Source organism: Myotis myotis, unplaced genomic scaffold, assembly GCF_014108235.1.
Source record: "Myotis myotis isolate mMyoMyo1 unplaced genomic scaffold, mMyoMyo1.p scaffold_m19_p_3, whole genome shotgun sequence".
Taxonomy (NCBI): Eukaryota; Metazoa; Chordata; class Mammalia; order Chiroptera; family Vespertilionidae; genus Myotis; species Myotis myotis.
Window position 1 is genome coordinate 164175158 of NW_023416335.1, and position 21622 is coordinate 164196779.

Below are 21622 nucleotides of genomic sequence, written 5' to 3' on the forward strand. Positions count from 1 at the left end.
GCTTTAGGTACACTTTCCAAGTTGGGGGAAGGGGTGGCTAACCTCAGCTGGGATAGGGGAATGTGGAGTCCAAGGAGGTCAACTGGAAGTAACCTGGACAAACCAGTCAGTTAACAGTCAAATCCTAACAGGAAGCTCTGTGGCTACAATGAACATGACAACCAGAGGGCAAACATGCCAAAACGGAATAACCAGATTGTAACACAAACTTTGGTTTATAATCTCATTTATGAACGAGGAAAAGGATGTTTTTCACTGATGATTCCTAGCACCTAGAATAGAGCCTGGCCAATGTGGCTGCATACTGGAACCAACTACACATGCTGCTACCACAAACCACCTACAATAAAGGTTGGGAAGGGGAGGGCCAGAAAAAGGCCTGGGCTCTATATTGGACAGAGAAAATCCCCAACCTTTGTGGCAAGCTGGGGCTACAGAACGGGTGCCTATGTGGGTCCTTTTCTTTCTAGTCACACCTAGAGCAAATCTTATCCCATCAACTCCCACCAGTAAGTCCCCCAACCCCATGTTCAGCTGTAGCCTTGAATTTAAAACACGTTAACACCAGGAAAGGTTAAGGAATTTTCTTTATTATTTTTTTTACAAATTAAGACTATGTAGATTTCATATATTTCTGATCAAAAACACCTTTGTCTTCACAGTATGAGTTAGAGAATGCAGCCTGAGCTGAAAACCAATTAACTAGAAAAGAAAGTGGTAATTACAGTGATTACTGGTTTAAAAACCTGTTAGACATTTTCTTTAAAAGTATTTTTTTTTAATTTTTTTTTTAAAATATCTTGTCATTCTTGGCACTGTTTCTAAAGAAAAACTCCTTTATCCAAAGCATAAAAGCACAAGAGGTGGAGCTTGGCTTCAAGAGATGTAACTCATTCTCAGACCTAGCAGAGAATCAACAAATTTAATGGAGTTGCTACTGGGGTTTAATGGGAAGTCCCTTTAGTAAGTTCTCAAGCCAGAGGCTGGAGGCAGCACTAAATCAAAGGGCAGCATCCTCCGTGGAAGTGAGCCATTCTGGGTGTCATGCCACCCCGGGAATACACACAGCCTGGGATGAATCTTTTCATGGGATGGCTCAGGAATATGGTGCACTGCAAATCAGTAGGCACTGGGTCAAACAGTACTGGGTGTGAACAGGCAGGGTCAAAAATGGTGTCTTACTGGCAATAAGCTTTCAACGGCTCAGTCCCCTTACACTGAAGCCCTGTGGGTAGCCAGAGCCACAACTGCTCCAAGTCCTGTCCATCTGTGTCAGCTGACTACGTAGCCCACAGGGAAGGAGCTGGCGTCCTATTAGCACTGCCCTCCCTCCACTTGTGACCAAAACGCTGCAGGGAATCAGGTGTCTTGCAGGTTTGGTCACCTGGGCCCTGCCAGGAAAACTGCAGATTTATGGAAACAGGTGTACAGCCAAAAACTAAAATGCATGCGTAGAATAAACATTATCTCCTGCCAAAATTTCTGGCTTGACACCTTCTATAATTAGGTAGGACATTACCAGGTGGGAGATAACAAAAATGCACCAAAGAACTCTTATGAATGCTGCCTCCCAAGTCATCACAGCCCCATTCTGTTGATCTGAACAAATAATCACTCAGTAGAGATTTTGTCCCAAACAAGCCCTTATCTAGGTTTATCTGACAGGATTAGTAGAGGCTCAACCATTACCCGTCCCTGTCCTTCCTCTCCTGGGATCTTTCATCACAGCCATCTGGTGGAGGCCACTCAGCAACTAAGGTGGTAACCAATAAAATAAAGGCCAGGGGAAATTTGGGAATTCTAGGCTCTACCTTGCCATAAATAATCAGCCTTTCATAACTGCCTGACACGAACAGTCTTCCTTTGGGCTGAAGTCCTCCCAGCTGGGGATGGAAAGCAGGCAGATTCCCTGAGGGTCAGACAAGAGACAGGAAAGAGAACACAGAGATCCGCATTCCTTTTGTGATGACAAGGCAGACAAGTGTGTGTGCCAGACCAGCAGTGATTTGGGCAGCTCAGAAGAGGCAAAGCATCCACCAGAGGAGGCTCTTCATGTTCTTTGTAGGGGTGGACTGAAGCTCAGATATAACGAGCCAGAGTAACAACAGGACCAGCAAACTTCCTTCCAAAGGAAAATACACCACCCAGTCCCATAGGAACTGGGCACCAACCAGTGCTGAGGAAGGAAGGGCCGAGGTGGCGCTACCAAACAGTTCAGATCCACTTGGTACAGCTCAGCCGGAAAGCGGACTCCTGGGGTTGTTTCCCTCTGCGGGTTCCACTCCTCACCACGGTGGACTGGCTGCCCAAGTGGAGGTTCTTAAGAAGCTAGGGATGGGGATGACAGAAAAGAGTGGGGAAGAACTCCAGGAATATGAAGCCAAACTCCAAACTATATTCTGCTAATCAGTTTTTTGATCAAAAATTTCAAAATAGAGAAAACCACAAAGTACAAAAGCTTTTCTGATGCTTTTCATTATCACAGAACACGCCACCTGTAATGTGTGCAAAGAGAAAATGAGGGGGCAGAGGGAGTGGAAGCCAAAATGGGAAAGGCTGGATGGTCATTTCACTTCTTCTCTTTCTTCTTGTCCTGAAAATAAGAAAAATTACCCAATTAATTTTTTTTCTTTTTAATTGTTTTATTGCTTAAAGTATTACAAAGAGTATTACATATGTCTTCTTTTTTTCCCGCCCTTGACAATCCCCTGGCCTCCCCTACACCCCGTGTCTTATGTCCATTGGTTATGCTTATATGCATGCATACAAGTCCTTCAGTTGATCTCTTATCCCCCATCCCCCAATTAATTTTTGACATCAGACATTCAAATTAAAACTCTTTGAGCCAATACTGGCTGCGTTTGGTTAGGGACTGGAAGGGCTTAGAACAAAAAGGAATGAGAAATGCTTCTTTAGCGTAACAGTTGGTCCACTGGTGGACCCCCAAGTTGCTGACAGACTTGGTAAGACTAAACTTCAAGCAATTGTCCCTACGCCCACCACAAGAATACTTAGGTGGGCCACAGAACCACTCTTGGCTACTCACAACCACCACAGCTCAGATCCCAATCAGTGAAGGCTGCAGCCTGGCAGTCTACCCTAAAAGAACTAAAGAGGTCAAGACCAAGGCCAAGACCACCAATTTGCCATTAGGCCTGAGAAGGAAGCATAAATCCTGGGTATAAACCAACATTCAGAAATACTCTAGTCTAGGGAACTCTTCGGTAAATCTTAGGTGGAAGCTCAGTGTATTAAACAAATGAAAGATGAGTTGCTTTGACTGAAACTGGGACACTTGTTTGGTGCTCAGTCCAACTGTGGCACAGACCAAAGAACCAGCAAACCCAACTAGTCACATGCTTCCACCACCACTGACTGTGTCTTGTTCCACAGTAAGAACTGTAAGAAAAGCTTGTGGTTTCATTGTTCCCCTGCTGCTGGAGTAGACTAACCAGACAGAGACAGAATGCTTCTCTGAAAAAAAATCCAAGACCAACAAATGGATCAACTGGCCTACTTCCGAAATACAATTACAAAAGCTGGTTGCCAATATTATCCTCTAGAACAGTGGTTGGCAAACTGTGGCTCGTGAGCCACATGTGGCTCTTTGGCCCCTTGAGTGTGGCCACGAAGTTTCAATCGCACTGTCCGTGCGCGCCCGCATGTGGTATTTTGTGGAAGAGCCACACTCAAGGGGCTGCAGTTTGCCGACCACTGCCCTAGGATATTCTTTTCTGAGTCATAACCATCTTTTATAGCCTTTATATTCTTCATACAGACTGCTACCACTGAAGCTCTTTTCACTTTGATACTAGGATTAGTTTGTGCTTTTTATTTTATTTTTTTAAAGGACTGTTTTTACTTGTTCCTTTGGCTCCACTAGCTAAAGACTTCAGGTTTACTTCTTACTCAATGGCCTGCATTATATAACCCTGGACCTACACAGTTGGAAGTAAGTTTTCAATTTCCAAGTACACCCAGATACTGAGCTCAGGAACTATTCTCTCATCTTCGGGTAGTGGGCTGACTGACCTTCTCATTCATAGCCAGGATCATCATGAGTTTTCTGAAGAGAGTAACGAAGTCTAAGAAGAGGTCAACACAGTGCCTGAAAGAGAACCAGATCACAAACTGCACTTCCACTTTCCTTTACACAAAGATACAAAACACAAAACCCCCACCCACAAGTACTTTCACCAACAAAGGAAGTAAAACTGTCAGAAATCCTTTCAACTCAATGAAGCTATGTAACATAGGAAAAAAAGAAATTCAGGCCTAACTCTAAACCCTGAACTACCCTAACTTTGAGAGAATTTCAACATGAAAAAATACATATATTTTAAAAACTATGGGTATATACTCTCATTATTAAAGAATACAAAAGTATAAAGAATAAAAGGTAAAGGGTCCCTTTCCTTTTCCTTTATTGAAAGTATGGAGCCCTAGCCTATTTGGTTCAGTGGGTAGAGCATCAGTCTGCGGACTGGAGGATCCTGGGTTTGATTCCGGTGAAGGGCACTTACCCCGGTTGCAGGCTCCACCACAGCCTTGGGGTGTGCAGGAGGCAACCAATCAATGTGTCTCTCTCACATCAATGTTTCTCTCTCTCTCCCTCCCTTCCACTATCTCTAAAAATCAATGGAAAAATATCTCCTGGCGAAGATTAACAAAAAATAAAATAAAAACTCCTTAAAAAACAAACGAACACATTAGGGGTTCAATTTTTAAAAATCTGACATTTTTCAGGAATTTAAAGAAACTATGCTATTTGGCACATTGTTCCAAAACCATGGGTATCCTCCCACTTACACCCCCAAAGCTTGGCCAGTACCACCTGGTCTACTCATCACTATAAAGGTGGGTCAGGCAAAGGATTATCCCTAGGATTCAGAAAAGAGCTGCAGAATGAAGCAGTATGCCTCACCCTTCATTCTTGTTAAAGACCAGTTTTCATACTTACCAGATATAATCCTTATCTCCATTTTCAGCCTTTTCAATAATGAGTTGAGTATCAAAAAGGACAAAGCCACACATGACCATCAGCCCCAAATACAAGTTTGCCTAGCAAAAGAATGAGATGAGGTTACCATCTGGTAGACGCCACGGGGGGAAAAGCCATACTTCTTTCTGGCTCGTGGCCACTTGAAAGAACATCGAATGCTAATCCACTGACACTAACATTCATGGGAACTGAAGCCTATAGCGAAGACCTCATTACTTCTGTCAGCACAATTCTGCACTAATTGTTTTGGTCACTGGAAGAGAGTCAATCATTTTAACAATGAGCTGCTGGCTGGGCAGACCTTAGAGAAATGATCTCTGAGCAAACTGTCTTCTCCTTAGCAACATGCAACCCCTGTTTAATCTGAACTTTTACCCATAGAAGGCTCTATCCTAGTGGAACTTAGTGGGGAGGCTTCAAGGGCACTGCCCAACAAGGTGAGGATTCTTGGTCTATCTTGCTTTAATGTTAAGCAAGAAAAAGTGTGAGGCAAATAGACACTAGAAAGTTATATGCAAAGACTCACCTGGAAAAGCCAAACGGATCCAAAGAAAAGGTTCCCCAGGGAAGACAAGAGCATCAGGCTCATGGCTGACATCAATATACCTATAAGAGATGACAAAAAGCCATCGTGAGAGGAGCCAAAGTAAAGTAAAGCAATCCAGTTAAAGCCATTCCTTACATTTCTGCCCAAATGAAGGCTTCCTACTTCAACCCAATAATCACAAGAAGTTGGGGGGTGAGGGTAGGGAAATAGACCTAGCGAGAATCCTAGCTAGACTGGAGACCCTCTCCCTGTTTTCCAATCCATACTTACCTCCCAAAAAGAGGTAACTACGGCGTCTGGCATAGAGTGCACTCAGGGTGAAGCAGGTGAATATCATTGCTGTGCCCATGAAGGCAGTGGGAATGATGCTATTAAGGAAAAGACCATTAGATTGAGGGAATACAGTTTATATTTAGAAGGTACATTACAAAAGTAGAATGAATAAGACACTATCAAAATAGTTACCTGGGGTTGATGGCAATGCAAAACTCCAGAGCAGGGCCCAGGCCAACCCCTAGAAAACAAAAAAGTCCAGAACACATTACTATCATCAATTCTTTCTTTTTTAAAAAATATTTTTTATTTCAGAGAGGAAGGGAGAGGAAGAAAGAGATAGAAACATCAATGATGAGAGGGAATCATTGACTGGCTGCCTCTTGCATGTCTGACCACGCCCACAACCCAGGCATGTGCCCTTGACCAGAATCAAACCCGGGACCCTTCAGTCCGCAGGCCAACGCTCTATCCACTGAGCCAAACCAGCTAGGGCACTACCATCAATTCTTGAAGAGGACTCTCATCCAAAAGCTCGTCATTAAATAGCATAAGCATGCCCATTCTCCTAAAAAGCCAGACAAAACATGTGGACTAAAGTAATGAAATCTCTCCATTTTCCTTGTTTTCAAGAGAACTTAAACTTGACTAAGTTATTTATTTATACAGAGCTGCAAAATTGTCCTCTTAGCTGAAAATCGTTGATGACCCCCAGGAGGAACAGAGATTAGGAAAATGAAATAGGATGTCAAACATTTTTGAGCTACATAATAAAGGCTGCAGAACTCTGAAGAGGAGTGAGGTGGGCCTGTAATGTGGGCCAGATCAGGAATTAGATTAGAAAAAAAGGACTAAGAGTAAAGCAGAGCCTAGTAGCCAGCAACGTGTAGTCATCCAGGACTGACTCTCTTTGTAGCAAAAAAGGCCAGACCAGTTGGGCAGGTGACATGTGCCAATAGGACACAGCAGCAGCCTGTTTTGGCTCCGACATTGCCTCTACTTTGGCTACTCTTCTTTCTTCTGATTCTACTCCAAAATGCATTTAAAAACTAGTTTCCCTCATCTAAAAATCTTAATCTCTAAATCCCTGCCTTTCTACAATTTCTTCAACATGGTATAGATTAGACTCACTCAGAACAAGTTGTACTAACTCAAATGCTGCTGTGCAAGTATTTTTACTGTGTTGCTTTAGTCTGGTTTCTCTTAATGATAATTCCACAAGTGCTGTGCTTTTAATTCGTTTCATGAGATCAGCAAAGGGCCCTGTGTGATGGTTCTCAATGTATGGCTTTAATTAATTGTCTGCAAGGTTCAGAATAGATGGATGCTTCTATGAAAGTTGCCAGTATTTGTCCAACTAAGATTCTTGGGCCTTGTTTAATCCCATGTCTATCATTAACAAGTTATGCTACCTAAGCTCTTAAACCTCATTCATTCAAGCACACAAATGCTTATTTTTGGATATAAAAATAGACATCGATCACTAGTCACAAATAGCTTACCCTCTGGATGGGGAAGCAAGATGCACCTACATGAAATAAGAAAGCAGCACAAGGCAAAATACATTCAAATATAAAGTTGGATAGTAAGTATACCAGTTGGAATGAATCAGAATAAATACAAGTCTCGGACCCTGGTCTAAAGAGATACTAAAATATACAGTCTCCACACCCCAAGCCCCAAAATTAGACCAATCCTGTAACATACATACCTGTAAGGAAAGCAAATCCAGCAAGAAGTCCCAGTCTTTTTTGCTCAGTTTCATGGCTATGAGGTGTTGTCATCAGCCAAATCATCAACCCCAGGGAGCCCAGGGCAGAGAGCAGGCCAGCCTGTCAGATCCAGAGTCATAACTGAATACTTGAAAGCATCGAATTTATTTTGCAAGAGACTTTATTAGATTCAATTATTCATCTCAACTTCCTAATATTTGCTTCAAACCTGGAGGCAGTGGAACAGGCATGGGGGATAAAAAGGAGATTTAGCCGAAACCGGTTTGGCTCAGTGGATAGAGCGTTGGCCTGCGGACTGAAAGGTCCCAGGTTCGATTCCGGTCAAGGGCCGCAACCTGGGTTGTGGGCATATCCCCAGTAGGAGATGTGCAGGAGGCAGCTGATCGATGTTTCTCTCTCATCGATGTTTCTAACTCTCTATCTCTCTCCCTTCCTCTCTGTAAAAAAAAATCAATAAAATATATTTTTTTTAAAAAAAAAAGGAGACTTAAAGGACAGGGTTAGGACCGTGGTGGATGCTGGAGGCTTTTCTGACCTGGGTAGTCCATCAACCACAACTATCCTAGTCCAACTATGAGTCTTGCCCAAGAAAGAGGAAAAAATGAATCAAAGTGACAAGTGCTAGAGGCACATTTCAATCTGTAGAACAAGTAGAAATGACCCTTTTTGATCACTTTAAAACACAAATACGTGTACATACAGAGAAAAGAGACTGAGAGAGGGTGTTATAAATGGAATGTGTCCCTCACCTCAAATTCATGTTTAAATTCTAACCCCCAATATGATATTTAGAAATAGGGTCTTTGAAAGATGATTAGGCCATACAGGTGGAGCCTTCATGAAGGGGATTAGTGCCATTATAAAAAGGAACCCTTATCCCTTCTGCCATGTGGAGACATAGCGAGAAGATGGCCGATTATGAACCAGGAAGTAGGCCCTCACCACACAACACAACTGCTGGAGCTTTGCCTTGGACTTTGCAGCTTAAAAAACTACAAGAATTGTTTGTTGTTTAAGCCACTCAGTCTATGGTATTCTGCTATAGCAACCTAAAAGGACTGAGACAAAGGGTAAGTATCAAAAAAGTACCCAAACTGCCCTGGTTCAGTGGTTAGAGCATCCCCACCCAAGCACAGAAGGGTTGCAGGCTCGATTCCTGGTCAAGGGCACAAGGGCAGGTACCTCGGTTGCAAGTTCTCTCCCTGGCCTGTTGGGGCGAGTGCGGGAGGCGCCAATAATGTGTCTCTTTCACACTGATGTCTTTACTAGTATGTCTCCCTGCCTCTCTCCTCCTCCTCCCCTCCTCCTCCTTCTATTCTCTCTAAAAATGTCCTCCAGTGAGGATTAACAACAATAAAAAGTAGCAAAACATTAAGAGCATGTAGTTATTTCTGGGTGACAGGATTATAGTTTTACATTTACTTATCATTAGTCTGTTATCCAAATTCTCTACAATAAACATGCCTTAGTTTTCTAAGAAATTTTTTTTTTTACAAAGCAAATGGGAAAAACCTATAGGCATTTAAAAAGAGAGAAATCATTAAGGATGTATGTAGGTACTGAAGTTCCTTTCTTCCTTTAAAAGTATACTCAAAAAAAAAAAAAAAGTATACTCAATTGTTCTCCACAGTAGTTATGTTCTGTAAACTCACTATGAACAATGAATTAGTGAATACTCAACAATTGCTCCTGTGGGAAATAAAAGGTTAGGTCCTTGGGAGCCACCAATCACATTTTCATCAATTGATCAATACATAACCTTGTTTTATGTGTGTTTTCTGTTTGAAGGCACTTTGATATATATTGCTGGTTCGTTAACACTGAGTTCACAGTCACGGCACTGTAACTCATGCCTGAACAAAGCTTATCTAACACACATTTTCTCCATAAGGCACATAGTAGTCTTCTTGCAATTAGGAACAGTAAGAGCACTGTAGCACTATGCTTGGAGCCATTTTAAACAGCAAAGTTATCAACAAAAAGCACAAAAATGAAAAAAGAAATGTCGCACTAAATAGACCGTGAAAAGGACTATTGTTTACAGCTTGAGAGCTTGAAATAAGGTAGTGTGTTGCCTGGTTCAACCTCAGCTGGAACATGGATGTGATGGGCAACTCAAACGTTTTGCTGCTCTGGATATGATTGCAAATGTCTGCAAAAATACTGATTTTAGGCTTACAGATAAATTTTAGTGAGTAGGTATATTTGCAAATATGAAATCCATGGATAATGAGGATGACTTTATTTTACATTACTTAAAAGGGCCACTCTTGCCTAAGAGGTAGATTATGTTTTAGTCTAAATTCAAAGGATCAAATTCCTATCCTTTGAGTATCTAGAAGAATTTTTCACACAGTCTCTGCAAGGAAATATCTGAGTGTGGGATAGTTCTCAGCAGTGCCAATGCCAACACAGGCACATCCTTGTATTTACACTAAAAGCAACACGTCGTGGCTAGTGAGAACTTTAAACTTACTTATTATTTCTCAATTGTCCCCCTTCTGTCCCTGCTGATCAAACCCAAACTCTCCCTCAACACAGGAAAATGAGTTATTGAAGCATTTTTCACTCAAACGTGCAGATATAAGTGTATCAGAGAGTAAAATGGGTCAAATCCTTAAAGGTCTCAACCCTGCCCCTCCTGATAATTAATCGTACAATCAGTGTTTTGTATCTAAGTAGTCCACAGTCATTCAGGCAAAAAAAGGAAAAAAGAGGAAAAGATAAAAAGGCTACTGTGGAGAAGAATGCCAGCATGCACGTCATGTCTCTACTCAGTGGGTAGGGATCTTGTGTATCAGCAACACCATCACTCAGCGTCAGCGCTCAGACTTGCGAAGCTAACCACTTCAGTATCTAGAGCAGTGATGGCGAACCTTTTGAGCTCGGTGTGTCAGCATTTTGAAAAACCCTAACTTAACTCTGGTGCCGTGTCACATATAGAAATTTTTTTGATATTTGCAACCATAGTAAAACAAAGACTTATATTTTTTTTTCCAATTTATCTTATATATTTAAATGCCATTTAACAAAGAAAAATAAAAAAAATGAGTTCGCGTGTCACCTCTGACACGCGTGTCATAGGTTCACCATCACTGATCTAGAGGCAGAGTTGCCAGAAAATTTAAATGGCTCCGCCTATGTCCTGATTTACAGGCTGCCTCTGGCTGAGTTCAGATGCCAAACTACCGAAAAGGATTAAGGAGGGGTACAGGCTTTGGACCACTCTGCTGAGCTAGTTTCTTTCGATTATAATTTATTGCTCTTACCTGAATGAAATGAGTGACCACATGGACATAGGCCCCCGCAGCCGCCACAAACATGCAGAGGGCAAAACTGGCATAGACCTTCTTCAGGTGCTGCTGTGTGGAGGGGGTTCTGGGAAAGAATGTTAATAACAGCTATCACTCTGGGACCAATCCAAGCTCAGCTCTAAGCTAAGAATCATTCCCTCTCTTCTCCTTCCCAGGGAATATGTGCACGTTACATAGCAATTAAAAAAAGAGTATTTTGAAAATAGGTTAACTAATAGAGAATCTTAAATGCTGGGGAAGAGCCCCAAACCCAAAATTATTAACAATCAGCACTGTAACTAGAATAACTAAATGGCTTTCTAGTGATCATACAGCAGTCCTTAGAATCCGGGTGCTTATCTTCAGGATTCTAGTAAAGTGTCTGTGTTACTTTATATACACACAGAAGTTAATAAACTAGAGGGAAAAAAGATATGAAAGGAAAAGAAACTGTAGACAAGATCAAAACACTTACATATGGGAAAATTTTAAGAGCGCATCAAAGTTGATCTTCCGATCAAATATGTTCATGATGTCAAAAGTCTGTGGGACACAGTCTCCACTCTGTAGAATAAAGGAAGGAAGATTATTTTAAAGGTATCTGTACAGACAAAATAACAAACAACTTTCTTATTAAAAAAAAAAAAAAAAAAAAAAGCAACATAAGCCCAGCCGGCATGGCTCAGTGGTTGAGCATTGACCTATGAACCAGGAGGTCACGGTTGGATTCCCAGTCAGAGCACATGCCCAGGTTGTGGGCTCGATTCCCAATGTGGGGTGTGCAGGAGACAGCCGACCAATGATCTGTCATCACTGATATTTCTCTCTCTCATTCTCTCTCCCCATCTTTTCCTCCCTGAAATCAATAAAAATATATATATTTTTAAAAAGCAACATACAAGTTTGGAAAATGAAAGCTATTTAAAACCCCAGTTCTAACTCAACCATCTTAATTTTTATATATTTCCTTCTAGAATACATTTGCAATCATAATAAACAATTTTAGTTATTAATAATTTTTCCCATAATTTACCCCTCCATAATCAACCATTTTGAAGGACACAGAGGAAATGAACCTATCTTCCTCTCCCCAAAGTATTTCATTATTAGAATTTTATTTCTATTCTTTCAGAAGGCGATTTAAAAGGTTGTTTCTTTGAGAAATTCTCAATTAGCAACCTAGTCACTGGAACATAAAGCAATTTTTTTTTAAATATATTTTATTGATTTTTCACAGAGAGGAAGGGAAAGAGACAGAGAGCCAGAAACATCGATGAGAGAGAAACATCGATCAGCTGCCTCCTGCACATCTCCCACTGGGGATATGCCCGCAACCCAGGTACATGCCCTTGACCGGAATCGAACCTGGGACCCTTCAGTCCGCAGGCCGACGCTCTATCCACTGAGCCAAACCGGTTTTGGCGAACATAAAGCAATTTTATGTCATTGTTTCAAGATGCTACAGAATTCCCTCAGCAAAGGTATAGAACCTCAAAGATTAAAAAACAAAACAAAAAAACTATACAGGTCTGCACTAGGACTTGCATTTTAAAAATATACATGTAGAAGCTTTTTACCTAATGCATTTAATTGTTAATTTTTATTTATTTTAATAATTCTTTAGTGTTGAAAGTATTACATATGTCCCCACTTTCCCCCCATTGACCCCCTTCCAGCTCACCCCCACCTCCACCCCAGGCCCTCATCACTCCATTGTCTGTGGCCATGGGCCCTGCATATATGCATACAAGGTTCTCGGTTGACTATTTCCCACCCACCACTCCACCCCTGCCTTCCCTCCGAGATTCCGCACTCTGTTCCATGCTTCCATGTCTCTGGACCCACTCTGTTCATCCGTTTATTTTGTTACTTAGATTCACATATGAGTGAGATCATGTGATACTTGTCTTTCTCTGATGGACTTATTTCACTTAGCATGATACTCTCCAGGTCCCTCTATGCCAGCGGTTCTCAACCTATGGGTCGCGACCCCTTTGGGGGTTGAACAACCCTTTTACAGGGGTTGCCTAAGACCACTGGAAAAAACACATATATAATTACATATTGTTTTTGTAATTAATCACTATGCTTTAATAATGTTCAATTTGTAACAATGAAAATACATCTTGCATATCAGATATTCACATTACAATCCATAACAGTAGCAAAATTACAGTTATGAAGTAGCAACGAAAATAATTTTATGGTTGGGGGTCACCAAATGAGGAACTGTATTTAAGGGTCGTGGCATTAGGAAGGTTGAGAACCACTGCTCTATGCTCTCTCAAAGGGTAAGAGATCCTTCGTTTTTACTGCTGCATGGTGTAAATGTACCACAGCTTTTTTATCCACTCATCTACTAATGGGCACTTGGGCTGTTTCCAGATCTTAGCTACTGTAAACTGTGCTGCTATGAACACAGGGGTGCATACATTCTTTCTGATCTTAGCCAAAAGGCCGAGAAGCGATCATACATTCTTTCTGACTGGTGTTTCCGTTTTCTTACTACCTAATGCATTTTAGAACTGAACTAAAAAGTGATTCACAATTTTAAAAAGAGTAAAGTTCTTACCTCCATAAAAAGGAAATTTGTGCAAAAAGGATTTTTAACATACCCTTCACCCAGACTAAATGTTACTATTTCACCATATTTGCTTTATTGTCTCTCTACACTTAGCAATATCTATCTATCTATCTATCTATCTATCTATCTATCTATCTATCTATCTATCTACCTACCTACCTACCTATCTACCTATCTAGAGACACACACACACACACACACACACACACACACACACACAGCCCGGCCAATGTGGCTCAGTGAATTGAGCATTGTCACATGCACCAAAGAGGTTACTGGTTCGATTCCTGGTCAAGGCATATGCCCAGTTGTGGGCTGGTCCCTGGTGGGGTGTGTGCAGGAGGCAGCTGATCTATGTTTCTATCTCTCCCTCTAAAGTGTGTGTGTGTGTGTGTGTGTGTAATTTTTTTTTGACATGTAGACACAATTCCCCTTTACCTCGAAATATTTCAGTGTGTACATCCTAAAAGTGAAGATTAAAATCAGAAAATTAACACTGAAGCAATTCTATTATCTGATCTACAGACCTTATTCAGATCTTGCCAACTGTCCCAAAGGGCATTTTTATTGACTGAGTGATTGATTTTAGAGAGAGGGGAAGGGAGAGAAAAGGGGGGAGAGGGAGAAGGAGAGAGATATATATCAACTTGTTGTTCCACTTATTTATGCATTCATTGGTTGCTTCTTGTATGTATCCTGACCAGAGATCAAACCTGAAACTTTGGCATACGTAACTACGCTCTAACCAACTGAGCCACACTGGCCAGAGTCCAAAGGGCATCCCCCCCTCCCCCCCACAAACTAAACTATACCCAGGTCACATTATACATCAATACCATAAAGTCAGGCTCTTAAGCTTTGTTCCCTCCTCTATCTCACATGCAATCCTAAATAAACATGCCCAATCTATAGAACTAAAAATCTAATCAAAAGCTTTCAACTCTCCAAATATAAATCTTCCAGATTCTTATTAGACCCATAACCATCCCTTTCAAATTTACAAAAAAAAAAAGGGGCGCACGACTAAAACAGAAAAGGTAAGTTGTTTGAAAGACAGGCCAACTACTCACATCCATTCTAATCAGCACATAACCCGATACTCAGCAAAATTCATCTGCGCAATAAAATTCCACAAACCAATTTTCTGAGGAATCCTGGGCCAGTGGAAAGATGCCATTCTTAGAATTCAAAAGCATCATTACCACTTGTTTCCTCAGGCTCTCCCACAAATGAAACAATTAAAATGGCTGGCTTGCTTTCTAATTTCTTCTTTCCTTTCTTACCATCCCTACTCACCTCAATTCTTTTGTTCTGTTCTTAAGGATGGATACAGTGAGAAGCTGCAGAACCTACTAAAGCTGTTGCTCTCATCTCTAAGTCTCAGGGCTCCGGTCTTCTTGATCTAGATGGTGCAATTATTGCAGGCTGTTGCACTGCCAACCACGCCTTCCATAACCATGATGAATAATACATTCTCTAGAGAGCACACTTACAGGATGGCAGAATCCAGCACCTGGAAAGTGTCTTTGTTTAAAGCTGCCATTAACACCCCTAATGACATCCCTAGACAGAACTTGCAACAGTACTGAAGCAACCTTCCGAGCCAAGTTTCTCAGTAGCATTCACAACAACGATAAAGCATCTCTTGCTTCCAATTTCGAGTTAAAAAAGGAGGAGGTGGGGGGAGGAGGGGTAAATACTCAAATATCCAGGGGATTGTTGGCCAGAAAGGGGCAACACTCTGTAACCAGACCCCACTGAGTGGAAACTTAGGAGGAGAGAATGGCAGAAACTCCTCTGTCCCCGTTCACTCTGACATTTCCCAGGGGGCACTGACTGCCTCTTTTCAGGGCTCTCTTACAACTGCTGATGGAAAAACCAAAATCATCAAAGGTTGTGAGGGTCAGAAGCTATACAGAAAAGATATCTACATTTTAAAGGTCAATAAACAAACTCAGCTAAACAAGATTAAATTGCGTTCAAAACTCAAAAGTAACAGCTCCCGCACCAAAAGAGAGCTTGAGTATTCAAAACCATTAACTAAGTAACTCAGCTAACATCCAGAAGGGCCTCCACAGTTAAATGAAAATCTTTGTTTAAAAAAATATATATTAAAAAGGTAAATTTTGTTATGTATATTTTACCGCAATAAATAAAAAAAGTACATTGTATGTTGCTCAAAAGTTCTTTAATACAGCAGTCTCAACACACATCTAAGCCCATTACAAAACTGACACCAGCATTGGTCTGCCTTACCCCAAATCCCAACTTGTATAGAAATCTAGAAATTAGATCCTTTCTTCCACTATCCATTTTATATTCAACTCATTATGAAATAAGGAAGTGGGATTATTTACACAGAAAACAATGAGGACAGTGCCTCCTGGGCTCATGGGAAATTTGCCTGTTTTACATTTGTACACAAGTAAATATTCATGTGTTAATCACAACCGAATTCCTTTAATTTGGTTCAGAGCCTCATTTTAAGCCTTCAAACTTACAAGAGCAGGAATCCCCAAACTTGTCAGAATCTTCAAAATGTGTCATGCACATAATACTAAAACTGTTAGAAGGGTCACCATTCAGTGCCTCCTCTGCCAGAAGCACCCAAAAGCAAAACAAAAAACTCAGTGCATAGCTTTACCAAGAAAGAAAACAAGTAAAAACATTGTTTTGAGTTAGGTATTCTGTGATCTGTTTTTGCTTGGGGAGGAAAGAGCAGCAGGGACAGGCAGGAGGAGACATTATTAACCACCACCACCCCCCCAAGCAAAGAATATATTGCTTATTAAAACAAAGCAAGGAAAACAAAGGGCTTCTCCCTTCAAAATTCCTCCTATTTAACATGGCTTTAACCAAGAAATGAAACATAAATGCAAGAAATATGTACAGGTAACAAAAGTGTATACTCACCAACCCATCTAACTTGGTCTATTAAACCCTGAAGGAAGGATATTCTTCAGATATAAAAGATAGGTCTTTAATGAACAATTCTACCCTACTGCAATTCTGAGCTTTAACAACTATGAGACGACAGACATTCTTATCAATGAACATCTATGTCTAGTTAAATCCATTGTTTTGTTCTAGGTATCTTCCTTTCCTTACCCTTATCCTAAAATAAAAAGACTACTAAGTGCCAGGCCTTAAATTTAAAAAATTCTTTGCCCTGGCCAGGTAACTCAGTTGGTTAGAGCATTGTCCCTATACACCAAGGTTTTGGGTTTGATTCCTGGTCAGGGTACATACTAGAATCAACCAATGAATGCATAAATAAGTAGAACAACAAATTTCCCTCCCTCCCTCTCCTTCCCTCTGGCTCTCGCTCCAATCAATAAATAAAAAATTAAAATAAAATTCTCTGAAATCTATTCCAACACCTATTAAGTACAGTGCATATGAATAAAACATGACCAAAAGCTATGCAAAACAGAAACAATCATGCATTTATATGCATTAAAAGAAACAATCCTTGCCTTTGAAAAATAAAAGCCTGCTTACTGCTGAAGCCAAGAACAGCAGCTGCCCCAGTGTATACAATTTAACAACATTAAGCCAGTAAGTCAGATTTAATTAAAAATGTAGACTGTGAATTATAGTTCTTCATTCTGTTCCTACACATTCAGAAGGGATCAAATTGATACTTAAAAGAGAAAATTAAAAAATCCCATGTGGTAAAATTTTTAAAAAAGGAGATGGATCTGTTAATTTTTCAGTAATTCTTCCTATTGAATAGTTTTCAGAATCTGTATAACCATGTCCTTAACATAGTGGTTAAAAGTATGACCTGCTGTTCTTTCCTTAGCTGTATGACATGCAACAAATTTCTGGGGCTTAATCTTGTGCTTCAGTTTTCTCATTTGTAAAAGAGTAATATATAATATTACCTACTTCATAGGGTTGAGGATTAAATGAGATAATACAAAGTGCTTAGAATAGTGTTTCATACATAAGATTGGCTCAGTATATTAACCATTACTGTTACTAGTGTAAATAATCATTACTCTCAAGTCCTCAGTGTATGCTTATCCCTTGTAAAAGTCTAGTTTTAGAAGACATTTATCACAAGCCTAATTTATATATGCCCTGCAAATTACTTTTAAAAAATATTATTCAACCGTTAACTCACAGTTAACTATATTCTGAAGGCTTAATATTTACCCAAATGAAAAATTTAATTGGGGGGGTGGGTATTTAAGAAAATTATAAACTGAAAATTAAAGAAACTTGACAAATCTTATTACTGATTAAAATTACATTTCTTTAAAGGCCATGCCCCTCGCCTTGGCCGGTGCACTCAGTCGTTAGAGCATTGGCCCTCCCACCAAAGGATCTCGGGTTCAAATCCTGGTCAAGGGCACATACCTGGATTGCAAATTTGCTCCCCACTCCTGGTCGGGGCTCATGTGGGAGACAACCAGTTGATGTGTCTCTCACATTGATGTTTTTCTCTTTCTCTTTCTCCCCCTCCCTCCCTTCTACTCTCTTTGAAAAGCAATGGAAAAAAATATCCTCAGGTGAGGATTAAAAAAAAAAAATAAATGCCATGCCCCTCTTCTGTTACATTTACACTGTACCTCCTGTCCTACTGAGTCACAGGCATTTTGAGACCCTAATAACCACTAAATGATAATCTGATGTGGTAGGGATTTTGATGAAGTAAATGGTCATTAGCTTGATAATTGTGACCTAAATGTCCCAGCCCCTGCCCCTTAATTTGGGCCCAAATCTCTGGATTAGCCAGCACTGAACCCTGTCTCTCTAGGGGACTGGCTCAAAACCAAACCAGTACCTAGAGAGAGAATGTCCACTGCCTTCAGGAAATTATTTATTGTAGCAAATTGTGACACTACTGAATCACCTCTATAACCACAACTGTTTGACAGACACTAAATCATTAAGGCCCCAATGTCCTAATCAGGGGTGGGAAATTTTTCTGCCAGGGGTCATTTGCAAACTTATAACATCGAGGGCCATACAAAATTATCAACTTAAAAGTTATCCTGCTTATAATTGGTCAAACATTTAATTAACTCGCCCCTAATGCCTTGGCAGGGCCGGACCAAATGATTTTGCGGGCCTTATACAGCCCTCAGGCCAGATGTTTCCCAACCCCCCTCGTACATATGTAATCACCTCTCTGTATAAACCAGCAATCCCTTCCGTAAGCACCATATTTAGTCCAAATGAAAGCAGGCATAAATTAGGACAAACAGCACATCCACTCCACCCTCACCCTTGAAGCTCTTTTTTCAAGTGTTTTGGATTCCATTAATTGTACCAAAACTTCTCATACATTTGGTTTTAAGCACCTTCAGAGCTGAGCTTGCATATGAATCAGCTTGCTAGCTAGCCCCCGCACTTAAGCACAACCCGGAGTCTCCAGAGCAAACCTAGACCCATTATCTGAACAAGAATGTTATAATCTCAAATCGACATTCCCCTGCTGGCACAGAGGGAGACCTACCTTGAATGGTCACTCAAGTTGTCCTAAAAGCCAACCTCTACTGTTTTTCTCTCCTTAGTTTAAACATTGTCTTTAGGAAACAAAAATGTGCATTACAACTACTCCATGAAATTTGATTAGAAATTCTGGGGTAACAAAACATTTGAGTGGAAGACACTTCTACTAGGCTTCTACGGCCAAATTAAAGTAGCAAAGGATAATTTAGAAGATTGAACGTCAAGGGAATATTCAGTGTTTTCCCAGAGGAGATTAATACTCTTGGGATAGTTTATGAAATAAAGTGAAACTCTTCAGGCCAGCAGCAGTGCCTTCTATAATAATACCACTGAATACATTTATATAAAATTACACCACTTTCGAAGTGCTTTTATATACATTATCCCCTTTGATCTTCACACCAATGCATGAGGGAAGGGAAAGAATAATTAGTCCCACTTTAAAGATTAAAACAAAAGTTCAAAAAGACACAAGCATTGGATTTGGAGTCACGAGCCCTGCCATTTTCTACCAATAACTTTGGGAAAATCATTTCACCTATGGTCCTCTAGGCTTTCTCATCTGTAAGATAAGGATAATTAATACGTACTCTACCAAGCTTATTGAAAGCCAATAAGCAAATCTGTGTGAAATAACTGTAAAGTACTAAACAGACAGTAGTATTGACTTGACCAACATCAGCCTCTAAAGGCTGGTACTCTTTACACTACGACACCCTACAGTAGAAAAGCAAGTGTTCATTAAGGCAGTTCCAGGCATACATCAAGAGAAATCTTTTTTTTCAAAAATTAACATATGCTGATTCCTATGACATTTTTCTGTATTTTTTAGCCTTTCTACAATAAGCATGAACTATATCCATAGCAACAAATACATATATGGTTATATTGATTAATTTTCTCTCTCCTATTATTTAGGAGAGTAAGACTTCAGTCAGATCAACAGTAGAGAAGAAAGTGGGTACTAAGCTATGTTTCCACAACAAGATGAATAATTTAAGAAGGAAACTCTGAATCTAAATTACAGATTGCATTTCTCAAGAATTCATTCTGTCCCCACTGAAGGAAAATGGCAGAGAACCTAAATGTCAACATAGTACTTAAGCCAGGACAAAATTCAACAAAGAGGAATAAGAAAACTTCGAAGAGTAAATCTAATAATTACAGAAATAGGTGTGTTCACAGAAGCCATAAGAAACTAGAAAAGTCTGACCTGAACTATTCAAAGGATAAAATAGAAGTAAATATCAATAAGTAACTAGAAAAGCCCATTCTCCGTTAACCTTTAACCTTAAAATCTTTGTGTTTCAGACACAGTCAGCTCTTCTACTAGGTTACACATTCACAAGTTAACTATTGCTAGAACAGAGTCTCAAGTTCAAAGAGGTTTTTGTCCTTCTTTGGGGTGGGCAATGCAACCCGGACTGGCACAGGGTAGTATTATTCCACACTTAATACACAAAAATGCCCCAGCCTACTTATTACCACAGCTCCGGCCAGCAGGTCCCAGAAAAACAACAACGCCCAACGCCGCCTTTCCCAATCGGACTTTGAGAAAGACGCCCACAAGGCGCTGGACTCCACAAAGCCAAACCACCTCACCTGTCCGAAGGTAACCAATCAGACCAGAGCCGGCTGCCCGGCGGGGCAGCAGAGCCGAGCCGAGCCCGCTCTCCCCACACCTCCCGCTCCTCCTGTTGGCTTGCACGTAACTAAGGAGCCGCGCGTGTCACAGCAGTGTGACATCACCCGCCCCGCCGTGACCGGGCAGCCAGCCGCCCAGGACCCTGCCGCTCACCCAGGGGCGCCCGGTCAGAGGTCGCTATGGCCGTAGCGACCCGTCGGGCAGGGGCGGTGGGGGGAGTGCGATCACAAACCCGTGTGGTTTCGCTTTCATTCCCCTCGGAAGGAAGGGGTGGGGGACGTGCCCTAAATTCCAGACGGGCCTGGGCCAAGGGGCCCCTGCGTCTACTCTAAGCGGAGGAAAGGGAGGAATGGAGACTGGAAGGAAGACATAGAAGCTAAAAAGGGGCTTTCGCTAGCGCTCCCACTTACAGACGCCCCCAAAACCCGTCTGACTTGCCCCCGCCCCTCCCCCGCTCCGGTATCGCAGCGCAAGCGCGGTTCCAGTTCTTCGCTTCCCCCTCCCCGCCCAGCCTTCCGGAGTCCAGTCGCAGAGCAGGGGCCTTTTCCCACGGGGTGCAGTCTACCCGAAAATGGAGACCACTCCCTTTGTCGTTAAGACAGTAACTGCTAACCCCTTCTTCACTCGCGGCTTGCGCAATCCTGCTTTCAAACGTACCTTCTCAGCCGCCTCTCCGGAGCCCACGAAGCTCTGTTAACACCGGAAACGCTTCTGACCCTCCCAGGGTCCGCTTCAGACTCTTTACGCCGAGTCCGCCCCTCCAACGAAGTCCCGCCCCTAGCTCCTTTAGGACCAGTCCTCATTGGCCGGCGTCTGCACTTCTGCCACTTTTGCGGCCGTACATGCAAGAACTTCGGCTGCCTACTTCAGAGCCATTTGCTAATGCCCTTGTCAATTAAGTCCCTGGCCACCAACCGACGTCGTAGAAAAGGTCGTCTCCTTCTTCCCCTATAGCGAGGAAGGATTGCTGTGCAAAGCCACCTCTAGTGGAGAAAGTGGAGAAAGGCAGGCCCCACCCAAGACACCGACCTAGCAAATAATAGAGCCCCCCGCAACGCGTAATGGGATAGCGCGATAGCTCC

General features: G+C 41.5%; 1 protein-coding gene across 2 annotated transcripts; it reads right to left on the reverse strand.

Moving 5' to 3' along the window:
* Positions 1-569: 569 nt before the first annotated feature.
* TMBIM6 (transmembrane BAX inhibitor motif containing 6) lies at positions 570-21355 on the reverse strand. 2 transcript variants are annotated; one of them, XM_036296994.1, is made up of 10 exons: positions 21198-21355; positions 11324-11412; positions 10825-10933; positions 7534-7654; positions 6015-6063; positions 5820-5917; positions 5529-5608; positions 4961-5061; positions 4033-4108; positions 570-2593 (listed from the first exon to the last, which is right to left on the reverse strand). In XM_036296994.1, exons 2-10 carry the CDS (start codon positions 11377-11379, stop codon positions 2570-2572), a joined length of 714 nt encoding a protein of 237 aa, XP_036152887.1. In that variant the 5' UTR covers positions 11380-11412; positions 21198-21355; the 3' UTR covers positions 570-2569. The 2 variants fall into 2 exon arrangements, with proteins under 2 accessions (XP_036152887.1, XP_036152888.1); XM_036296995.1 differs by lacking the exon at positions 21198-21355 and adding an exon at positions 20498-20521.
* Between the last annotated feature and the right edge of the window lie 267 nt (positions 21356-21622).